A 23,940-nucleotide genomic window follows, 5' to 3' on the forward strand; every position below is an offset into this window, starting at 1 on the left:
TAAAATTATACTTCACTTGCTTATACATAAGATGAGGAAATTGTCAATTCAAATGAGCAGTTGTACTTCAAGGAATTCCATGCTGCCTATGTTAATGATGGAGACAGCCATGTAGAAGCAAGGAATGGGTGATGATCATTTTGGATACATTTCATAGGCCAACAAACACACACACACACACACACACGCACGGTTATGGATGGGGATGCAACCATTCACACAAATACGCACAGATACACACACACACACACAAACACAGAGTAAACAGTTATTTAGAGATGTCAGACACTGCATGTAATATCCTCTGGCACAGTAGCTCTGTGTGTGTGTGTGTGTGTGTGTGTGTGTGTGTATGTGTGTGTGTGTGTGTGTGTGTGCGCGCGCGCGCCAATGAGCCGTCAGCTGAGCTGTGCACTGTCCGTTGCAGCTGGGTGATGGTGATCAAATCTAACAGACAGTGAGGACCGGAGCACGCTTTTTGCCTCAGAGACAGAGAGAGAGAAGGAGAGAGAGAAAGAGAGAGAGAAGGAGAGAGAGAAAGAGAGAGAGAGAGAGAGAGAGAGAGAGAGAGAGAGAGAGAGAGCACTAAGACCGCCTCTGGCCACCATTATCTCTTCAGCGCGTGACTGTGTCCATGTGAGTGTGACAGTGTGAAAAATAGTGTGTTTAGAGTGTTTGTTTGTTTACTTCGCTGCCGTGTGTACGTGTGTGTCTGAGTGTTTGCTTGCTCATGTGTGTGCCTGTCAGTGGATCCAAGTGAGCGCGTGTTCATATTTGCTGTTCAATATGTTGAAGGCCATATAACTGACTGGGAGATAACTACTGAGACGCATGACACGGCGGGAAGGCCCTAATTCAACCCCTCCAGCCAGGGTTAAAGCTCCTTAAACTTCTCCCTGTTTCTCTTTCAGACCACTGGTTCATTTATTATAATTATCAAAGTGGAGAAGCTTTTCTCCGGCCACACTCGTCTTCTGCAAAATCTTTTTAACCTGCTGTTATAGGAGGAGAGAAATCCTGCTAAACAGCACACTGAAGGTTGTAGATAGTAACTAGCAGCGGCATAAAGTATGTTTAAAGCTTTGCAGAAAGGAAATCCTATGTTTGTGCTGCTTATGGATATTTGCAAAATTGCAAATGGTCATTTGTCTGAAAAATGTTAACTTTGGTTGTTTGAGTCATTTGAACAAATAATAATGATGTTCCAGTGAGAACAGCCTCCAAAGAAATGGTTACTTGGAGTAACACTGTTACTCCAAGTAACAACTTTAATTACTGTAACTTTGACTTATTTGCTGAATTTGCATATGTTTTTAAGTACAGTACAATTTAAGAATCTTTTTGATGCTTGATGAGTCTGCCCTACCTTGTATGTTTTACTTCCTTATGTCCAGTTTATTTATTTGATCGTCTGCTTTTTTTTATTGTTGTGATACTTAATATGGGAAATGATAAGCATTTATTTTCCCCGGGACGATAAACTGATTTTACTAAACTAAAATACTCAAATCAAAAAACAGTGGCGAGCCAGGCTGGCCTGGAGACTCGCATCATTTAACATACTGCCAACACCACCCCACCTCTGCAGCCCAAGCACCCCACACACTCCATCCACACATCAGTCACTGCTCGCTGTGTGTGTGATACAGAGAGAAAGACAGAGTGTTTGAGTGTGTCAGTGTGTGCGAGAGAGAAAAACAGAGATGAATGACCGTCTAATCACTCACACAATACAGCTAAGCCCCATAATGAAAACCGTTGATAAGAAGAATTAACATAAAACCTAAGTGGCACAGAACGAGACAGTGGACATAAATAAAATGGCTCTTGCGCCATAAATCTAAACCATAAACACAAATAAATATGACTCACACACGTAACTCAGAGACTTCCTCATCCTAGGCTGAAAAAATGACCCTAAAGCATATGTACACATATCTGCTTCATCCTCATTTTTTGCTTTTTGTTAGTTCCCGCAGAGCCGGGCCCTCCACTCATAGCACGGTGCAGTAAGTTTTAATGGTAAATCAACAAAGGGCCGACATGAAAGAAAGGCTAGCTTTCCAGTTTGCAGGGTGAAGAATTATTCATCAGCACTGTAGTGTTGCACTGCAGGCGAAAATCCTGCAGCAGCGCTCCATTTTAATTGCCAGAAAATGACTGTAAATGATACAGAGAGAGAGAGAGAGGGAGAAGGGGGCAAAAAAGGGAGACAGAGGGAGAGAGAAAGGAAAAAGAGAGTTGGAATTGGAGGTATAAAGAATGAGGGGGGAAAAAGGACACCCCCACCACCAACAGCTGCCCCCCAAATTGAAGGCCATGGTGATAAAAAGCTATGTGGCAATCAGAGGAGTGGAGTGTCCCCCCAGCAGCCTAAAAGAGAGATAGTGAAGGGAGAAAAGAGGAGAGGAGGGCGAGGGGAGCGCCATCAAAAAAGGAGTGGTGGGATTAGGTCTGAGAGAGAGTTTACTACGCTCTTTTTGTGCGCCGAACCTGCAGGATTAGAGATAACAAATGTTAGCCGAGGACGGGCACCTGCTGTGAGCCGAGAGGAGGAGGAGGAGGTGGAGGAGGAGAAGAGGGGAGGAGAGGAGAGAAGAGCTAACCCGCTAAAACAGCAGAATGGGCTTTTGTGGCCCCCGTGCAGAATTAGAGGAAAGAGGGCTGAGAGGGGGAGAGAGAAGAGAGGATAAAGGCGGGAGGGAGCGCAGGGGCAAAGAAGTGAATGGAACGGGTACAAAGTAAATTTGTAATTGTCAAACAGATGAAGGAGCGGAGATTTTGTGGAGGAGTAAACATTGAACTTGCTAATCTTTGGACCTCAAGGCCCGTTCTGCTTACAGCGACTGTAGCGCCAATATGCGTCTGTTTGCTTGAATCGTACGGCCCTTGTAAATCCTGAGATCAAACTTTATATAAAAAAAACAAACAAACACAAAAAGCACAAAAAATGTTCCAACTTTCTGAAGTCTCTTATCAAACCCCTTCGCTGGGTCCTAAGTACCTTTGCTCCATCCTCCTCTCCATCTCTTTCCGCCCCTTCGCAGCACTTGGGTGTGTGTGGCTGAAATTGCCGCTGGGGCCTGGGGACCTCCCCGCCTGCTCGCTGCAATGACCCCAGCCCAGGAAGCACTCAGACTGGTCAATCAACAATTAAAAGCCTGTCTGTAGCCACTAACTCAATTCAGCCACTCAGCTTAGTGCTCTGTTAGAGCCGAGGCACCCAGACAGAACCGAGACAGACTACAACAGCACTGACCCCTGCGCTCCTGCTCTCACACACACACACGGTGGTCCGAGCCGCCGTGGTCACTCCTACACAGCCTTACCCATGTTTGAACCTCATGGGGAGTGTCTCGAACAAATGCTTCCTCTAGGTAAGGAGCAGGGCAGTGGATGCACATGTGACAAGAGGCAGCGGCAATTTACCTCGAGGCCTGGCCTGGACAAAAAGGTCATGACCTCTCTCGTGCAAATGTCTTGGTACCTGCACTTCAACCTGAGGGTTTAACCCTGCTTAGCGTTCAATACTGAGTTTGACCTTTTCTTTGGTTTTGACTTAAGGCATTTACTGTAGTGGCCTGTGCATTAGGAGAGTCAGTGTGTGTGTGTGTGTGTGTGTGTGTGTGTGTGTGTGTGTGTGTGTGTGTGTGTGTGTGTGTGTGTGTGTGTGTGTGTGTGTGTGTGTGTGTGTGTGTCCCAGTATTTCAACTTTTCACACATGCACACATACAATCACCGACAAAAACACAGTTGATTAAACAAGCACTTAAATAAAAATGAAATTTAAATAAAAAGAACACAAACATGAACACTAGCTCTCCCTCTCCCTGAAACACACCCTTTTACACACACACTCACACGCTTCACTCACTCCATATGTTTCCCGTTTTTACTGTTTCATCATTCACTCACTGCTTGGGAAAAAAAAAAGGACTTGGAAATGTAATATAAAAACAAAAGCCGGAGAATAACTGCAGGGGCTGGTAAACGAAGCATAAAGACCCCGAGTGACCGAGGGGAATTATTTGGCTCCATTAAGCAGGCATTAACATGAATTACTATCTAATTAAAATTAAACAGCTCATTAATAACTTTGCGGTGGGGCCTTAGTGTGGAAGTTCTTTGGAGTGTGTGTGTCTAGAGTGTGTGTGTGAGAGAAGCTGTGTTGTGTCGTGGCCAAGAGAGCAATCAAGTGGGATAAAACTAAGCAGCTGCTCCAAAGGAAAGTCAGGGCCTAAGAGGGCTTACCTGTGGACCAAAACAACTACTCTGAATTAGCCCAACGCAAAGAAGATGTTCGTCACCAAATAAAGTTAACTTTTCTCGCCGTTAAATTCTTCAACAGCAAAAACTGCTTTAAAACAGAAATCAGCGTCTTTTGGCTCGGCAGTTAACACACTAACCATGAAATGCCACATCTGTGGTTCGAATCAGACTGGGGCCTTTGTTACATGCGATGCACAATTTCTTGCCCCTTGTTTTCCTGCCGTCTCTGTCTACTGTCAGTTCTTTAATAATAGCATAAAAATACCCTAAATTACACTTTAAAAAAGTAACACAGAAGTCCATTTAGATCTTGATCTTATTAGTCTTAAAAATGTTCAGGACAGTGTGGCTTTGTCAGGTGAAAACTCAAGATTGTCAACATTTCAGGGCTTAAAACAGGACTTTTTTGCTGAATGAGTATGAATTTTCAGTTTGGAAAACTACTTTTAAAATCCTCTATTAACCCAATATTGGAAAAACAATAAAAAGCCCAAAACAATACGAGCTCTTTATATCAAACCTGACAATCATTAAAGTAAAGTTCTGCCTAATAGAGCTGCAACAGCGACGTGTAGTCTGCATACTATTAGTGAGTAAATGATTCTCTCCCTCTCTCTCTCTATCACACACACACACACACACACACACACACAAAGCCATGCTTGTTCACACTATAAAATAAAAGGTTAAGATGCTGGAATGGGCCTAGCATAGCCATGAACAGCAGACTTTCCATACCAGGAAACATGTTGTGACAATATGTGTGAGACTCGTCGACTCACTCCTGCTGTGTCCTGTCGGGTCGTGGCCTTCGTGTTGGCCAGCCGTTTGGCCTCACAGGATCTGTCAGGAGAAGAGAAGACAGGACCATAGAGAAAGAAAACAAGAGAGGGTCAGAAGTCTTAAGACGATCATGTTACTGATTTTGTCATCATCGTAATGAGACGACATGGCGTTGTGAGCAGGATTTCTGTAGACGCCGTTGATACTGAATGAGGATGACGATAACCGTGACAATAACAATGACTTTTAACATGACTGGCAGTAATAACTACGCACAAAAACAATGCCACCTGTAAGCTATAACCTGCACTGATTTGACGCTCTTAAATTGCAGCATCAGCACTGAGAAACCAAAAACTTTTGAGCCTGAAATCCGGTCTGTCAACAGCCTCTCCGTGTATTGATAATGGAACCTCATTGTCGAAATCCACAAGACTGTCCAAAAGCAAAACCTCGACAATATAACAACAAAATAAGGTGAAGGAATAATGATAGATAGTCCTCAGAGATGGTGAGTGAATAACAGAGAGAGAGGGATATGGAGTTAGGCCTCAAATGTATGCCAGTGCATGCATCAGCCACCCCCCTCCACCTCTCCCCCGTCTCCCTCCTCCTGGCCAGGAGCTGTTTACCTCTCTATCAGCGGTGCTCTCTAAAAGCAGGGACCCCATCCATATTCACCGGCCTCAAATTCCTCTGCTTATCTCCCCCCAACCCTTGAAAAACCTCCCCGTGTTCCCCTCTGCACATACATACATACATAAACACGTCTTTATGGAGGCAAGAGGCAAACGCGCTGGGCCAGGAGGGGGTCGGGGATAAGAATCACCTTGAATTCAAAGCAGAGGATTGTGGGTCCTCGGCGGACGGACAGGCAGTCAGCCACACGGGCTAAGGCTCATGCTGGCGTGACACACAAACCATGAGGCAGGTAGAGGGAGGCTTTAGGGGTTGGCAGCAGATGTGTGCACCAGAGGCCATTGGCAATCCAGGGGATTTGTAATAGTAAGGTGTGATGCTTATGAAATTGTGTGCTGTTAGATGATATGTGTCATTAGACGGTAGATGCAGGTTGTGTTTCTGCATGTGCACACTTGAGTGTCCGTTTTTCCACAAGTGCGGATCTTCAACCTCATATTAGACACATATCAAGTGAAGTCTTTTGAAATTCAGCCTTGTAAAAAATGAAATTTTGAATTTGATTTTGTTCATTTGTCATAAAGTGACTCCAAAGAACTCTTAAACTGACACAAGAAATATCTGTTTGGACCCCTTCAGAAGTTATTGAGAAATCTAATTGGATTAGCTGTTATTCCCAACATGGAGATTTACATGAAGTGGACAAATCACTTATGTTGGTGGCTGCTTTGAAAACGGGTGCAGGAGACTGGCTGATAAGAGTCGACAGTATAAGTGAGGGCTCAAAGAGTGCTTGAGCAGAAGCAGAGACACATGGAGTAGGGGGGACCGGTACCCCATTCCTCTGCAAGCTGCGTTGTTTGGGGATTGAAGTTGGGAACTCTCTCCACTACTAATTGCGCGCTGGTGCCATTCATGAATATTCATTCTGGCATGTTCAGACCCCGCCTAATTAGCCGAGAGATAGAGGAAGAAACTCGCACCTTTTACCACAAGAGAAGCGTTTCCCCCCGTCGCATTCTCAGGGGGATGCTGGCAGAATAGCCCAAGTTCATTAGCCAAAAAAGAAAGGGAAAAAAGTTACCTGAAAAGCACGGGACGATTTGGTCTTCAAAATGGATGGGCAAGCAGGGTTTTTTGCGAGTGCATATTTAGTGCCTATTACGCATGTCTATCAAAAAAAAAAAAAAAAGAAAAAGAAAAAAACTGGAAACGAAATACAATTATCTGATTGAGTGAGTTGGTGGATATTATTCTACTCGCTGTAGTTGGGGGGGTACATCACATGAATTTTAAAATCTAAACATAGCTTGTGGCAGGTCGAAATGTTCCCACTGGAATTGAGGGAGACTCGTATTTAACATCTAATATGAGGCCGAGGCCGATTTTAAGAGTGTGAGCGTGATATTTCAGGTACACCTGTGGAAATAAAACATGGTGATTGGTTTAAACTTTTTTTTAATTAAACGTTTGCATATTAATAGCCTTGGGACGGGGACTGAAAAAAAAGCTGCTCTAAAACTGTAGAGTACCTTTCACTTAAACCCCCCCCCCCCCCAACTAATTCATGTCTTAAAATAGAATTTGGATTATTTAAAATTTTCGTTTTGCATTATTTTATTGTCTTATGTGTATATAGAAGATGCTCTGACATAATTTCACGATTCTCCTCTATTTGTTATTGGTCGTATTTATAAATGTTTACTTATTGCATATTGTTCTGATTAAAGAGAGGAAGATGGAAAGTTGCTTAATTGAAGGGTTCATGTTGTCCCCTTGGCTGAGGTGCGTCCTCACAATAACTGCTGCATATTAACTAGCCTGGGGGAGAGATTAACACGTGACTGACTGAAAAAAGAAAAGGTCCTTCATTCTAATAAATAAACCCCTAAATTACAGTAGTACCGATATACAGTCACTGCATTTAGCGTCTTCAGAAAATAAAGTAAATCATGTTTGGTCAGAAAAAAGAATTGTGTTTCTAGTGGCCTGCCCATGTTGAAATTCTTTATACAGTGTAAGTTTTAGTGTGTCTCCTGTTCCTGCATGTTCACATTCTGTCAAGACATGACAAGAAAGAAACTCGTGAGACAGTGAAGAAATAAATCAGAGAAATGTGTTTTCAGGGCGATACAAAGAAGACACTTGTGCACACACTTATTTCTGGCAAAGGGGTCACCCAGCTTCCTCCACACTCATCCCTGCGGTTCAAACTGAGTGCGCGTCGCGTTTTTTTTCCCCCCTTTTTTTCCCCCCCATATTTTTAAAATCCATCATATCGTCTTCATTTCCAGCCGTTCTTTCCTGTACGGCCTGTCATTCACCACTAAGTTCTGTGTGATCCCTTTCATCGAGCGCACCATGGAAACCTCGTGCGTCCTGGCAAAAATGCACCTCAGCGCACACAAGGCCATATTCTTTACAAAAGGGCCAAAGCATCTGGATCTTTCTTTTCCAGCAGCTCCTCGCTGGCATGGCAAAGCACAAGACTGGGTCTGTGTGGCAGAGAAACCACTGCTTTTTATAGACTGGGAGACAAGAATGACTGAATGGCTAACGCATCTTCATTAACTGAGAGCTGCATGGAGCTCCGGTCCCTTATAGCAGTGACACGCAGCCACTGAGGTCTCTCAGGAGTTAAAGACTCTGACAAGAAGAAACGTCCTGGCTGGGATTTCCCATTAACGAGTCGCGTTAGAGAAGCATATTATCTTACGTGTTTTATTTATTTATTTACATTTTATAGATTTTTTTTCCAGTTATATTCTATCATCTGTTAATTACGATAAATAATGCTTTGTCCAATACATGCATCATGTTTTGTAGTTCAATTTTTCCCATGTTAGAATTAGGCATTTTAATCATGCGAATTATTGTTTCTCGTAAATTAAAGAAAAATGTTTGCAAAATGCAACACATTAATCAATAGAAGTGTCTTTAAAATGACACATACCACCGATAAGAGGTGTATTGTACTGAAAACATTCCCATATATCTTAAAATCTGACTATGACACTTCATAAATTGCCCTAAAATGACACGCGGATAACTCGCGCGGATTGTCTCCCACTCATCTCAAATAAAAATATAAAAGGATGGGTGGACAAAAACCACGCCTTTCAAGAGATGATGACGAGCACCTGTGACCCCGACAACATTTTCCACACACACACTCGCTACATTGTTAACGTAGGAGACAAGAGTACAGCAAGGACGCGGTCACAGCAGAAAGGAGACAACTTACCTTTTAGTCATGTAGTCCCGGATTAAAATGAACACTAGCGTTGAGTCGTCCTGTAAATAGACAGAGAATAGTCGCATGGGGGGAAGATGACAACAAACAAACACGCGGCAGAGATAAAAAAGGCAAAACATTGCTTTCAGGTAAATGATTAAAATGGGACTGTTGCGCCTGAAAAACCTTCCAAAAAGCTCCTGTTTTAGAAGGAGTGGAACATGTGCCTGATTGCAGAGTTTTTAGGCGAATGGAACGGGAGAGATGTAAGATTTGTTTAAAGCCCCGCATTTCCATTTAAAACGTGATTGTGTTTGCAAAGATCCCTTTCAATCTTCGCATCTCCCCCCCTCTCTCTACCCCTCAGCGTCTCTGAGGCTGCTTTGCAATTCATAGAATTGGTAATTTGCTATTGGGACAAAACGTGAAGGGAAAAATAATCAGATCAACCGGGAGAGGTAGTGAGGAAGGAGAGCCAGGAGGAAGAAACACAAGGTTTCTCTCTCCAAGTTGCTGCTTAGTAAAAATGCTTCGAGAGGTGAATGATATATATATATATATACATATCCTGTTTTATTTTCTTGAATCGCGTTAAATCTAAATTTCCAGGGAAAATCCAGAGGAAGTGCAGGAGCTTGGCAGTGAGAATAGAGTGTCATCTAAAATTAAATTAGATTGTTTTATGATAAATTATAAAAGATTGTTATCAGATATAAACCTTGATAACGTCCACTGTTGCGCTCCTGATTTCAAAATAAGATGTGTGAATTGGGTGTATCATGTGTCACCTGCACTAGCCTATATGTGCGTTCGTGCGCGCGCGCGTGTGTGTAGGGGGGTTGCAGTGAGAAAGAGAGAGAGTATCTTGGCCTATCATAACTAAGTGGGTGGTGATGATGAGATCATACAACATTGAAAATTACCGAGACAATACAAATAAATGACATACGCGGAGGCTTTGAAATAGAGCAAATGCTTTTCAAATTTGTCACACATTTACAGGCAGCATTCACACACACATCACAGAGCGCTTATTTACACGCCTCTCGTTGTGTGGGTGGCTGCAGAGCTGGAGCATCGTGCCTTATAATCTATTTAAAATGAGGAGCGCTATAATCATCAGTGACCTATTATAAAGGTGCACGGGTGCGTGTTTGGAAGTGCATGTGTGTAGGTTGGAGGGGTGGGGAGGTGGGGACCCTTCAAAAAGATCCCCGTACTCCCCCACGTGGTTATTTGCAAAACAACCGATCTTAAACCCAGGAAAACCTAATCAAACCCCGCTGCTGCAGCCCTGTTCACCTTCTTTGAGGAGAATTTGAGAAAGAAAAAATAGCAGATAAGATAGGCAGGAGGCTATCTGCGCGCAGGTGAAATAAGATGAGTCCGACTGTTAAAAACTCAAAGAGACATTTAATAAATAGAACATGTGTTTTTCTATAACATATGTAAGATCGGAGCTCTATCCATCCTGTGTGAAAAATGCGCTGTACCATGGTCTGAAACCCTGCGCCTATTGAATATGTCCCCAGTGGGCTTGAATCGGAGAGGAGCCAATACAAACGGAAGGGAGGCGTGTCTTCGCTCTTCCCCAAGACCTCCCAGAGCAGGTTGTTGCGTTTTGGCTCTAAAGCCTGGAGACCTCCGAAGTGCTCGTCAGTTTTCGAAGTAGGAGCCATGGCGACAACAGCTCAGTATATTCCGAGGAATAACTCCTTACCGTCTAACCCGCTCATGCATCCGGATTCGGATAGGATGCATCAGGGGACGACCTACAGAGAGGTGCAGAAAATGATGCACCACGAGTACTTGCAAGGGCTTGCGGCGACCAACACGGGACACCCGATGAGCCTGACGCACCACCAGTGGCTGCCCACCTCCAACACCGACTGGTCCAGTGGCACCCACATCGGACAGCAGGAGCACAAAGCCAGCGTGCAGGCGACCCGGGAGGACCTGAGCAGCGGCTTCCACCACAGATCTCACCTGGTGCACCAGCAAACGCAGAGTAGCCACCATGGTTCGTGGGCGCCCACCACGACGCACCACTTATCCCCGCTGTCCCCAGCATCCAACGGGCACCAGTCGCTGGTCTACTCCCAGCCTGGATACACAAACCTCAACGCGATGCTGAGTCCCCAGCCCGGCTCCCTGCACCACGGCATGCGGGACCCGCTCCACGACGACTCGGGCAGCCACGACAACCAGATGGAGTCGCCCCAGCAGGCGTTCAGCCACCACCAGGACCACTCGGACGAGGACGCGCCCAGCTCCGACGACCTGGAGCAGTTCGCCAAGCAGTTCAAGCAGCGGCGGATCAAACTGGGCTTTACGCAGGCGGACGTGGGCTTGGCCTTGGGCACCCTGTATGGAAACGTCTTTTCTCAGACCACAATCTGCAGGTTTGAGGCGCTGCAGCTCAGCTTCAAGAACATGTGCAAACTTAAGCCGCTCCTAAACAAGTGGCTGGAGGAGACAGACTCAAACACGGGCAGTCCCACCAATTTGGACAAGATTGCTGCGCAGGGCAGGAAACGAAAGAAGAGGACCTCCATTGAAGTGGGGGTGAAAGGGGCGCTGGAAAATCATTTCTTAAAATGCCCAAAGCCGTCTGCTCACGAAATCAGCACTTTAGCCGGCACGCTGCAGTTGGAAAAAGAGGTTGTCCGTGTTTGGTTTTGCAACAGAAGACAAAAAGAGAAAAGAATGACACCAGTTGGGGTCCCTCACCCGAATATGGAGGACGTATATTCCCAAGCAGAGACCCCTCCTCTACACCGCACACTACAGAGTCCTGTACAGTGACTGTTTTCATGAACAATCCGAGCATTTCTGCGGGGGGCTAGAAAAAGGGAAAGGGACTATGGAGTTTACAGTATTTAAGTTTGGCTTTTGTTTTCCTGAGAGAAAAGAGACATTGAAAAAGTTGAACAGATGAGTTTTGCCCGTAGTATTCGGAGATGTCCAACAAATAGATGGCAAGAGGGAAAATGTTAAGAAAAAAAATCAAGAAAAAAAGACAAAAAAAAAAATTCGCTATTACTGATTCCGTGCGCATTTAAAGTGAAACAAAGATCTTTATTTACCAAAATTATATGGAGGAGAAGGCATATAAAGTAAATTTGATGTCCCATGGCTGTTTCAAATGGGGAGTAATTAAATGTGGCAACTGAGGCCATCTCCTCCTGGTGTACCTTGAACTGTTGGCGCTCACCAGAATGAGGTGGCTGCCTGAAAATGATCAACACTGGAGATGAATACACTGAATGAACTTTTTTCTTTTTCTTTTTCAGGCTTAAACTGATTAACCAGTTCTGAATATTAGTGTACACTTTCTTTGTTATATTAAGTGTGATGTTTTGGTTTGGAAATACTTTAACTTCAGTGTCTCTCTTTCTGCAGACTGTCTATGATTTCTTTCATTATTATTATTATTATTTTGTCTATAGGTACTGTAACTCATCAGAGCAGCCTCTAATTTTCTGTTTACTCAGTGGGAGTTGATGGTGGAAAAGTGATGGAAATTATGGCACCCGAAAACACTCATAATTAAGATCAGATACATTTCAGAAAAAAAGTCCAATGCAACAGGACGTTTAAGTTCTGACTGCATGCCTTAAAAACATTTAAAGCTTTGCAGCTGACCACGTCGAAATTTGCAAATAGCACCAGACGCTAAAAGGGGAATTATAAAAAAAGAAAACACACAAAAAAATATTTTATTTGGGGGGTTGATTGTGTTCAAATTATTGTTTTCTTTGCATGGAGCACTTATTTTTTTTTCGTTGGTATTATTATTGCGATTTTATATTTGTTAATAAAATTGTGAGTGGAGCTGAGCTCTATAGGCTTAAACACAAAAAATCCCATGTTTACAGGTTCCTGGTTATCACCACAGAGCGCTGTCAGCTCACACTGCTTACTGCCTGTTAATCCTGTTGTACTCCAAACATTTCAAGAGAGATTGGTCTAAATGAAAAGTAATAATAACTCAGGTAACTTCAGTGCCCCATGTCGGAATATCACGCCTGTACATGATTTTATTTTTATTTTGTTCGTCTGGTTTTTTTAGACGTTTCAATCTGGTTCACCGTTTTTTTCTTTGTCCCACAAATCCACTGTATTATATATTAAAACGCTGCATTCAGAGAAAAGAAAATAATAATTTCAAAAAGGGAAGCGATGGAGGGACTTAACTTAGATATATTTATTTTTTTCTGACCTGAAAGGAAATCTGAAAATCTCATGCGTTGTGTGTCATTTCTCAATGTTGGACCAGTCCAAAAACCTACAGCAGTGCTATTCAATACAGACGAGGGAAACTTTTCTCTTTTTTTTTCAAGAAAAAAAATGATAATAGTTAAAAAAAAGATTTTAGAGAAAATGTTGCCAGGATTATTTCCGATATGTAAATATGTCCAATATGTAAACTTGTATTTGTTCTGAGATATTGTTTTGTTTTGTTTCTTTCCGGGCAGTTTTGTACACTTACTAATTCCAAGAAGATATTTTAATATGATTTCATTTATGAATCTGACCATTTATATATATATATTTATTTCTTAAACGTGTTTGGAGCTTTTTTGTTTAGCTCTGTTAATGGTTATGTTGCAGTGGATTTCAGTATGTTTTTTCTTTTTGTTTACTACATTGGTTGTATGTTGACTGCTAAATGTAGACTGCAAAGTCACATTTATATTTATGTTATAGTAATATTTTATTACTTACATAAAACATATATACAAGAAATGGTCTTTTGTCTTCATTAAGATTCAAACCACTCGTCCTTTTGTTACTGTTTATTGTGGCATCATCAGCAGGCAAACAAGATAAACATGATCATAAAGTTTAATGCTGTTGGGTGCGCTGAGCATCGGGAAGTGGTCAGCTCGCCATGTGTTCAGTTTAAATAGCAGTGATTCGTTATGTAACAGGGGGTCGTTTAAATCAGAAGCTGTGTACATGTGCTGTTAAAGGGAATAGACAACAGTATTTTACCTCAGGCATTCCCTGCTACGTTCACACAGTATCTGACGTTGTTCACATCTTTGTGTAATAATCGCAGTATTAAATTGTGCAATATCAATACGGAATTATTGTCTTTTCATTGAGTGCTTATTATTACTGCTACTATTATCATTAGTGTTATCCAGGTGACTTGTTTATTTAGGCCTCCTTCAGTCACACTGAGCTGCTCTCCTTACATAAACCATCACCACTTGTCATGTTTTAAGCGTTTAAAAGGCGAATTGTGACGAATCTTTGATCTGAGACAGAGGTGCCTGCAGGCAAAAAATCAGCCTCTTTTCCAAAGATAGAGAGAAAAGCATATAAAGGATAAAACGAAAAACGGCAGGCCCTAAAGTTTAATAAGAGCAAAGAAAGGCCTACATTCACAGGCGGAATATTTTAAAGTTTTCAGCACCCAAATAATTATTCGATTTATCTAAATCATATATGAAATTTAAAGTTGGGCCCCTCTGTTGTCCCTATAATCACGCAACACAGCGGGAGTGCGCACTGTTTCTATATTTACATCTACATATTAGACCAGGATACAGTTTGGGTCCATGGAGAGATACATTGCAGGCGCTGACATATTTGAATTCTTCCCACCACATTCACGTTTTCATTTAGGCTATGTATAATTTCCCCCAAAATCAACGACAAAAGTCCAAAGCTTTACAGCAGCAATACGTCTCAGCGTTCACGGCGCCTTGAATTTTCAAGTCTTTGTTGAATAAGCTAAACTTGTCTACATTTAGAGTATTATTTAAATTATATTTTTTGCTATTTTTTCAAGTTAGTATATATTTTTTAACATCTATATATTTTTTTTGGCTGAAAGTATGTTGTTATAAAACGCAAATAGGCCTATACGCAACACAAAGTTTGAAGTATAGCATTCCGTTTCGAAAGAAAACTTAGATTTTGGGGACAGACATTTTCTCGACTACATTTACTTGTCAGTTAGACATCTCTTCACACCCATTTTTAAACGAACGTTTTCCTTCATTTTGTTTTTTACGGTTTAAAAATACATAAGGATGAATTTGTGTGCGGTCATTTGTAAAGTAGTGTCATGCGCTCCAAAACAAACAAGTTTAAATTAAAGGACAAAATATAAAGATCGTCGAATTTTGAAATCTGCCTTTCGTGCTACTGCGATGCAAGTGGAGAAAAGTGTCTCTGCGCTGGATGAGGTGGTCAAAGTGGGCGAGAGGAGGCCAACATCAGGGAGCAAACCAACTGTCAGAGAACAGCAGGCCACAGGTGCCCCCTGCTGGCTTAATATGGATACTGCACAACCACAGCTATACCTTAGAGTTCAGTAGAAATTATCAATAATAATAACAAAAACAACAATATAGTAATTAAAATAATAACATCATTTTTGCTTACATAGTTTTACACATTTATGATAACCACACAGCTCATACATGCATGAAAAATAACATCACCTTCTTAATGGCTGTAGTCTGCATCTTTGTATAAGTTTATAGAGAGTAAGTTGGGTTTTCCTTTTCATGGCAGATATCAAGCTTGTAAATGTGCCTCATTTGGGTTTTGGTTGGATGATGCTGCTGGAGGCAATCTGTTGTTTGGGTGTACAAGTAGTTTCCCCCCCTACGAGCTATAATCATCAGTCAGTCACTTGTTCACTGTACTGGGACAAGCAGAAAGACATCAGGTCCCAATTTTTAAAAGTTTTGAATGTGACTCAGTCATGGATCAATATTCAAACCTCTCAGTATCAGGGCGAGCACTCAGACCACTGAGGGCCTCTAGGTGACCAGTAGAAATAGTTTGAAATGCTATGAACACAGAGGCCTACAGAGTGAACATAGATGTGGAAACAGAGGGAGTCCACAGTTGACCAGACAAGAGAGATTGTGGTGACTGCTACCAACTGTTATTATTTGATGATATGCAATTTTTATTCTGTGCCGTATGGAGGGACACAACCTCCATTATGCTATTAAATCAATAATACATGAGCCGAACTCATCACAAAACAGCAAAACCCAGCTATTTGACCTACGAATCAGCACAGTTCACCCTCTCCTCCTATCCTCCTCTTCCCCTCTCAGCAGTCTGCTCTCCTACACTGAGTGGGCCCTCGGCAGCACTTGCAGAGGAGCTCCAGCCTCAGCAGTGCCCGGGCGCTTGTGAACACGATGCCTCCATCAGGGAAGTATCGTCACACACAGGAGATGTGGATTAGTGATGATTAGCAGGGATTATGGCTGGTTAATGGTGGGAAAATACATTAGGAACCATCGGCTCTGGGAGGGGGAGGGGGATTTCACTCACGCTAGCGGATTTGCATTGATCCACAGCAAATGAATGAGGATTAGCAGCATCAAGCTATCTGCCAACAGATAAATAACATTAAGCGTATTATACGCCAACGCCTGTTATTAATGACATTACAAACACCACTACAATGCTGGCAATTATGGAAATAATGGGAGCGGCTGAATAATTTACTTGGTTGGGATTCCTGGGATTCCACATCATCCGAAACATAGGGTGATGCTGGAGTACCAAGATGCTGGTAGGCAGAGCGGCATGTTGTTACTTAGTACCACTAAGGGGTTTTTATCTTGTTAATACTTTATTAATGCACAACAAACGATTTATGACTGCTTTATAGATTAGTAATAAGCAATTTGTAAGAACAAGATTTGGTTTGCACGGAGACTCCTCCAACAGGTAACTTTGTCACTTACACATGGCCCCAGCCAACATTTGTATGTGGGGCCCATGTGGGTAGTAAATCGACTGAAAATGGGGCCTTTATGGGATTGTCCAAATGCATGAGTTTACTAAAGTGGGTCCTCATGGAGTATGTTGGGCTACCTGTGTGGATATGATACCCGTGGACACTCCCATACGGGGCCCATTTTATGGCCATTTACGCCAAGACACGCTACGCTACGATACAGTACAGTATAGTGCGATGTGATGCCATGCAATGCCATGCAATGCCATGCAATGCCATGCAATGCCATGCGATACGCTACACTACGCTACAATACGATGCGATGCCGTGTGATACGATACAATACGATGCAATGTGACACGAAATGATGCGATGCAATACAATGCGATACGATGCGATACGATACACGATACGATACAATACGACATACAATATACTGTATTGCCCCTGTAGGGAGGTTTGTCTTGGGCTCAGGTGCTGGGCCAATAAACACCTTCACAGTCACAATAAAACAAAACACATGAACAAAACAGCATTAGCCGCATAAAATCACACCATAAATTGCACATAATCCAAACTGCACATACAAAATATTGCACATAACAACTATTGCACACACACCATTGTTGAAACATCATGGAACTATTGCACAATCCCTGCAGCCTTAAGCAGCATTGTTTAAAGGTGTGATGGAGATGGGAACAAATGAGTTTTTTTTACTCTCCACATTGGCCCCACATACAAATGTTGATTGGAGAAAAAAAAGAGGACTGAAGGCCATCCGTGTTAACTCCAATTTTATTAGATTATTGTAGTGAAAGAACTCCTATTTATGTTTTACTCACTCCCTAACAACCCAGCAAGTTTACATCCTTACAACCCAAGAATCATTATTATTACTTTAATTTCATAGTAGTGTAATCCATATTCAATTCACTTTTATTTGTAAAGCTCAGTATCACAAATCACAATTTACCTCAGAGGACTTTACAACATATGATACCCTCTGTCCTTAGACAAACCCCCCCCCAACAAAATGAAAAAAAAATTGGAAGAAAGCTAAGGAAGACCAAATGAGGCCAGAGAGACATGCAGTAGACACTGTAGAGTATTGATAAATAAAGGCAAAACAGTGTGCCTGATTAGAAAGTTCCTGTTAGGTTGATGCTACAGATGGGAACCTTAGAAAAAAGACAAATGTGGTGCATCATTTACCGTGTGTTAATATGTCACGTCGGACTCAAAGCACCTCCTTTAATAAATGCATCCTTTTCATTTTATGGCAGGTGAAGCTAAAATTCTGTTGGATCAATAATAACATATGCTGGACACTGATTTAACTGCATAGAGAAGGCATCTACAATGTACATTGCACCATATTACTGTGTAGTGTGCAGGAGAAAAGTGTTCATTCCTCCATCTAACCCACATTTTTAACCTGACAGGTGAGAGAGCCTGTAGCTTTCTTACTCTCTATTACTACCTCCTTCTCCAGCCGAGTTCTCCTCTCCTCCTCCTACCGTTTATGTAATAAATACTCCACTCCCACAGTGAGTGGCAGAGAAAGGGGGGATGGAGACTGGAAAAAGAACAGAATAATGCATTTTTTCATCAAAAATTCCTTCTCTTCCCCTACCTCAAGGTTTCCTCCTCTGAGCCACTTGAAAGATGGGCAACAATGTGGCCACACAGTGAACACCTAGTTACCATATGAAACACTCCAGCAGTGAACTGGAGGAGACGGAGACGGGAGAGGAGAAGTCTTGTGTTATTTATGATACTGGGCCTTGTAGCTATATGGGTTCCCCCTTCATGTCGACTCCAAGGTATGGCCCCCATATGCGAAGGGGTTTAAGTGCGGCTTTAGAAAGTTACTCTCCACTCCCCTCTGTCTCTCTTTGCTCCTCACTCGCAGGTTTTGAAGAAGAGAAGTAGCCCGTCTCCCCCTTTCATGGCTTTGAGGGACATTTTATATCGCCTCAGGTGTCTGTCAGTGTGACTAACAGTTCTGAGAGAGGAGAACTAATATCTCAGGAACTTGCCTCCAGGCAGCAGCACATAGATGTTACTGTTGGTGGCATACAATGAAAAGAAAGTCATAGTTTCGAGGCATTCAGCAGCAGCAATTACGACTGATTCAGTGAGCTGGCTGGTATTAAACAATGGCTGTGACAACCTTAACAGGTGATAAGAACACAGTGGGAAAGGCAAGATAAATGCAATCATCTGTACTGCACAAGCTGCCTTCATTTTGTCGGATGTCTGACGAAAGGTTGCAAATAGCCCAAGGAAACGCATTAGGGATAACACACTAACCAAACAAAGCAGTAATAATAATGGTTTTATATTTTTCTTTTTAGTCTTTTCAGGATGACACTTCCAAAATCACACAGCACAGGTGCTGAGGAGGCCTTTTAAACTACTGCACAAGGTTGCAAAGTTAATTGTCGCGCCTAAGAGGACATGGCATTCCCATGTTAAAGGTTGTCCCCTCTCTTCACCTTCAAGCCTGGCTTTTGTCAACTGTAGCGAAGGCATTGCAATGCTTCCTGACTGCAATAACAAGGTTCGCTGCAGAGAAGAGGCGAGGAAAAGAAAAGACAAGACCTTGCAGTAGAGAGAGACATACAGATAAACAATAGGAAGGTCATCTAAAACCTGAAGCACACTTAGATGGCCTTCCTTCATCAAGGATATTCAAAAAGAAAAACATGGCTATTCAGCGTTCACAAATCTATAGGCACAGCAGCTGAAAGATTGCCTTTCTGCATACCCCGAGCAGCTCTATTGTTTCTTTAAGAAGCCATATGGACAATCTAGGAAAGAATAGCAAAGGACTGTCACACAGATATCTTGGCCGTACAAAACTAACTGAGGAAGTTCCAGCTCGGCTTTTACACTGTTTGTGTGCCAGCCCTATAATCCAAACCCAAACAATATTCTTTGCTGTAGTCCTTTACCCATGACTGATCCTTCGTGTTATGCATGCTGGAATGGCTATTATATTGTGAGCCCGTGCAAATTGGAGCCGGACAATAAACAGATCATCAAAGATGATCCTGCTGCCCCCGACAGTCGGCTTTGCCCTGCGATGCTGAGTTCAAAGGACGAAGATCGGTGGGCAAATGAGTGCTGTTGCTCGGCGCACAGTCAACCGAAACAACAACAACAAAGATAAGGCTGATGGAAATAAATAAATAATGGTGGTGGAAGAGAGGAGAGGGGGAAAAATAAGGCAAGGGAGGGTGGGGGGGTGGAGGGGGTGTTAGACACAGCACAGAGATGAAATGGAGACCTGCCACTGTGCTCAAGGACACCGCGTGCCACTATGTAATTAGAAATGTACACAGATGATTTGGATGCAGCGATATGATTAGGCAAAGCAGTCCCCAGTCTTAGGCCTAATCAGCTCACTTCTGAGAGATACTCCAAGATTGCTGGTGTGCGTGTGTGTATGTGTGTGTGTGTGTGTGTGTGTGTGTGTGTGTGTGTCTAGTTGAAGTAGAAGGGGTGTTACTACTAGGCATCTCTGGGAGGGTACACTAGAGACACTGGCATACAGACACCTAGCACATGAAGTTAGACATCCAGTGACGGGGAAACACATAGGGAAGGGTTTGAGCTGACACTTAATTTGAACACGCAAACACGTGCCAGATCCGCTTATGATGAGAATTAGGGCCACCACTGGTGGAAGAGGGAGCTATAACTGTATGTACTGCATGTATTATGAACCCTTGCAGCTGAGCCTGTGTCAGAAACTTGCAATGATGAAAATGTGGCGAATGAGAGGAATAAGGGGTACCGTATATATGTAGTATAGGAAACAGATTTTCAGGAAGGATAAGATTAAGGGGAAAATGAAAAGAGAGACAGAGTATGAGGGAGAGGTGGAGACAGTAACATTTCCTGCTACAATGTAGCACATATGAAGATATTAGAAAAATGTTCTTTACAAGAATAACATGTAAACTCCAAGACACTCTCTGACCAGATTAAAATGCAACAGCTACTTGGAGAAAATAGTTTCAGCGCAACAGAAGCAGCACGATATGTCACAATCTAAGAGACAACAAACACAACAACACATAACAGCTGGAGTTCATCTCCTCACAGCTCACACTCAACTTTTCCATTTATTATACATACTGTATCACTCTTACTTGACTTTACTTACTTAATTTATTGTTGCTTTACGTACTTTTTTGATTTTGAATTCATATGTTGTTGAGAGAGAGAGAAATGGATAGATAGATAGATAGATAGATAGATAGATAGATAGATAGATAGATGGATAAAGTAATATAAGTAATATATGTGTAATGATTTAATTTCTGTAATATGTGTAAAAAAATATTTTTTAACTTGTTCTGTGAACGGCTTTGCAAAAACAACATTTTGTTTATGCTAATAAAGCTATTTGAATTTAAATTTGATTAACAGTTGGCAGGATCCCTCATCGGACAATCTTTCAGAGACAATCATAGTTAGTGAGAGATAACATGCTGACTGGAAGAAGGATTCAAGATCCTGAAAGAAAATGTTTCACCGCTCTACTCTGAGTCGCTCTCAGGTCAAACCTCAAACCCGTCTTTTAAGAGCACCACATTTTGAGGTCAGCTCAAGAAGAATTGAGCGAAAACACCTAAAACCTCAACACATATGTGCCCTGGAGCTAGAGGCAGGGACATACACAAAAGAGGCGATGGTCTACAAAGACCCGAGTAATGAGCAGAGGCCAATTAAAAAGAGCTGCTCCCTCCTCCTCCTCATCTACCACATCCCTTTCTCCTTCTCGCTCTATCTGTCCTTCTGTCTCTCCTCCTCCTCCAGTGGCTTGTTATTGATCACCTTTAACCCCGTCTCTCAGTGGTGTCAAAACTACCATTTAGGGTCATCCCTAGGGCTGAGCGTGTGTCGATCGCACCCTGCCCCATAAATCATTACCGGGAGGAGGGCTTGGGAGGCTCTGGCTCGCCTGAAGAGCAGAGGGAAGGCCTGACTTTCACAGACGCATTTTGGCAGAGCCCAACCCTATGCCCCCAGGGGTCAGGGGTCATCGATGGTCCCATGGATTAGCACCCAGACACCCCCGCTAACGGTGGTTTCTCCAGCCAACCCACCTCTATTCCCCCACGGGCTCGGCAGCAGCACCCCTTTGATTTTTAAATAAGACAAAAGGTCAGTCTGTGTCCTGACCTGTCTTCGCAGTGATCTCCCTCCCTGCATGTGCCAATTTTTCTTTATTCATGATATATCCTAATTTTTGAAGCTGAACGAAGGGAAGTTTTAGGGGAGACGTAAAGGGAAGTTCACAGAATGATATGGTCGAGAGAGTTTGTCAGTGAATGACTGGAGCTGTGGGCTACACGAGGCTATTGTTGTCACTGTCTATCTGTTTGGCTATCTGTGTTGGCCTCATACAAACTCCCCTTCACCTCCTCCTGGGCTGGAGGCGCCTCATCGCCTCAGTACACGGCTGCATATCAGCCAGATGCTGCATCCACCCACAGCCCTCCTCCTCTTCTCCCTTTCCCCCCTTTCCACCCCCAATGCTTTACTCCCTAGGTAGACAGGCAAACAAGCAATTCTCTCCAATCTGATCTCTCTGTCTCTTTCTCTCTGATCTGCCTCTGTCTGTCTGTCTGTCCACCTGCTGCTCTCCCTGCAGTGGTCAGGCTAGGTTAGGTTATCCTCCTCAGTCACAATCAAGGGGCCTGGGGATGAGGGGATGATAGGGTGGAGGTGACAGGTCCTTTGTTGGGGTAAAGACTCATGACCCATGGGTAGGCAGGCAAAGGATGAGGTAGGGGAATCTATCACTCTGCAGTGGTGGATGAAGTATCTGAAAGCCACACTAGAGTAAAAGTACAGATTTCTTAAATGACTTTGGTCGAAGTCACCTATTAGAATATTGCTTGAGTTAAAGTCTTTTAAGTATCTGACATTAACTGTACTTAAGTATTAAGTCATTTTACAGTGTTAAATGTACTTAAGTATTAAAAGTAAAAGTTCAAGCAATTTTGTTATCAAAAAGGAAGCAGTCAGAATTTTGAGAATTATAAAATGTACTTCTCTGTAACATACAACACTTACAAAAAAAGTCGTTTTTTTACAATGTAAAGGAATACAAAATCCATTTGTTTCCTTCCTTCCCATTTCTTCATTGGTCCCTCCATCCCTCTCTCCCCTCCTGTACTATTTCTTACTAAAAAAATATGTAAATACTGTAACTAAGTATTAATACATAATTGCATTACCGCACTGTCACTCCTCAAATACTGACCCATCATGTCCCACCAGATGTTGTCATTCCCACCGGTTAGAGGTAATTTTGTTAGTTTTTTGTGTGCGTTAGTGATCAGTGGTGGATCATAACTAAATACACTTACTCAAATACTATTTAAGTAAAACTTACTTTTCTTTTTCTGAATGTATTTGCATTTGTGGCTGTGGCTCAGGAGGGAGAGCGGATCACCCTCTAATCACAAGGTTTGCAATTCTGCATATCGAAGTACCCTTGAGAAAGACACCGAACACCAAGGTGCTCCTGAGGAGCAGGCCAGCACATCGCATGTCAGCTCCATCATCATAGTTGTATGAATGTGTGTGTGAATGGATGAATGAGAAGCAAATTGTAAAGCGCTTTTTTTAAGGTTGCAAGGCGCTTACAAAACACATTTCATTGTACCATTTGCACTCACATTAAGGGCGTAGGTTTGGTTTCAACATTTTTGAAATATATGCAAAACTGGGGGTTGGGATAGTCCTCCACCAGAAAATTTTGAGCATCAAACATTTTATTTCCTGCATTCTGGTGAGTGTTTATGCACCAATTTGTATCTTTTCTGCATCAATTGATGGTGTAAATGTTGATTAAAAAAAACCCCAAACCCTAAACCCTAAACACTATCTATCTATCTATCTATCTATCTATCTATCTATCTATCTATCTATCTATCGATACATACATACATACATATATATATACATTGCCATGTTATAGATTGAATAGTTATTATTTCCAACTTGATCAGTTAAAACTACTGCTTACATGTCAATGCATCATTGTTAATAATCCAATACTAAAATAGATAAATGTGATAACGTAACAATTACAGAGACCATACCGCATAATGAATAATTTGACAATACTTTAAATACACCACTTCTGTACTTTGTATGCAGTATTGGAGTATTTTTACCCACTGCTATTGCTACTTAAGTAGCATACCTAAGTAAAGAATTGTACCTCATCTTCCATATTAGCAGTAAAATGGAATGAGAT

General features: G+C 42.4%; 1 protein-coding gene across 1 annotated transcript; it reads left to right on the forward strand.

Moving 5' to 3' along the window:
• Positions 1 to 10,603: 10,603 nt before the first annotated feature.
• On the forward strand, positions 10,604 to 12,172 carry pou3f1 (POU class 3 homeobox 1). Its single transcript, XM_042490305.1, has one exon. The coding sequence runs from the start codon at positions 10,604 to 10,606 to the stop codon at positions 11,729 to 11,731; it is 1,128 nt and encodes a 375-aa protein (XP_042346239.1). The 3' UTR covers positions 11,732 to 12,172.
• The last annotated feature ends 11,768 nt before the right edge of the window (positions 12,173 to 23,940 follow it).

Source organism: Plectropomus leopardus, chromosome 7, assembly GCF_008729295.1.
Source record: "Plectropomus leopardus isolate mb chromosome 7, YSFRI_Pleo_2.0, whole genome shotgun sequence".
In the NCBI taxonomy this organism is placed as follows: Eukaryota; Metazoa; Chordata; class Actinopteri; order Perciformes; family Serranidae; genus Plectropomus; species Plectropomus leopardus.

Bases quoted from the DNA above. Each gene is read 5' to 3' on its own strand.
- pou3f1 (XM_042490305.1), top strand. From the start codon at position 10,604: ATGGCGACAACAGCTCAGTATATTCCGAGGAATAACTCCTTACCGTCT.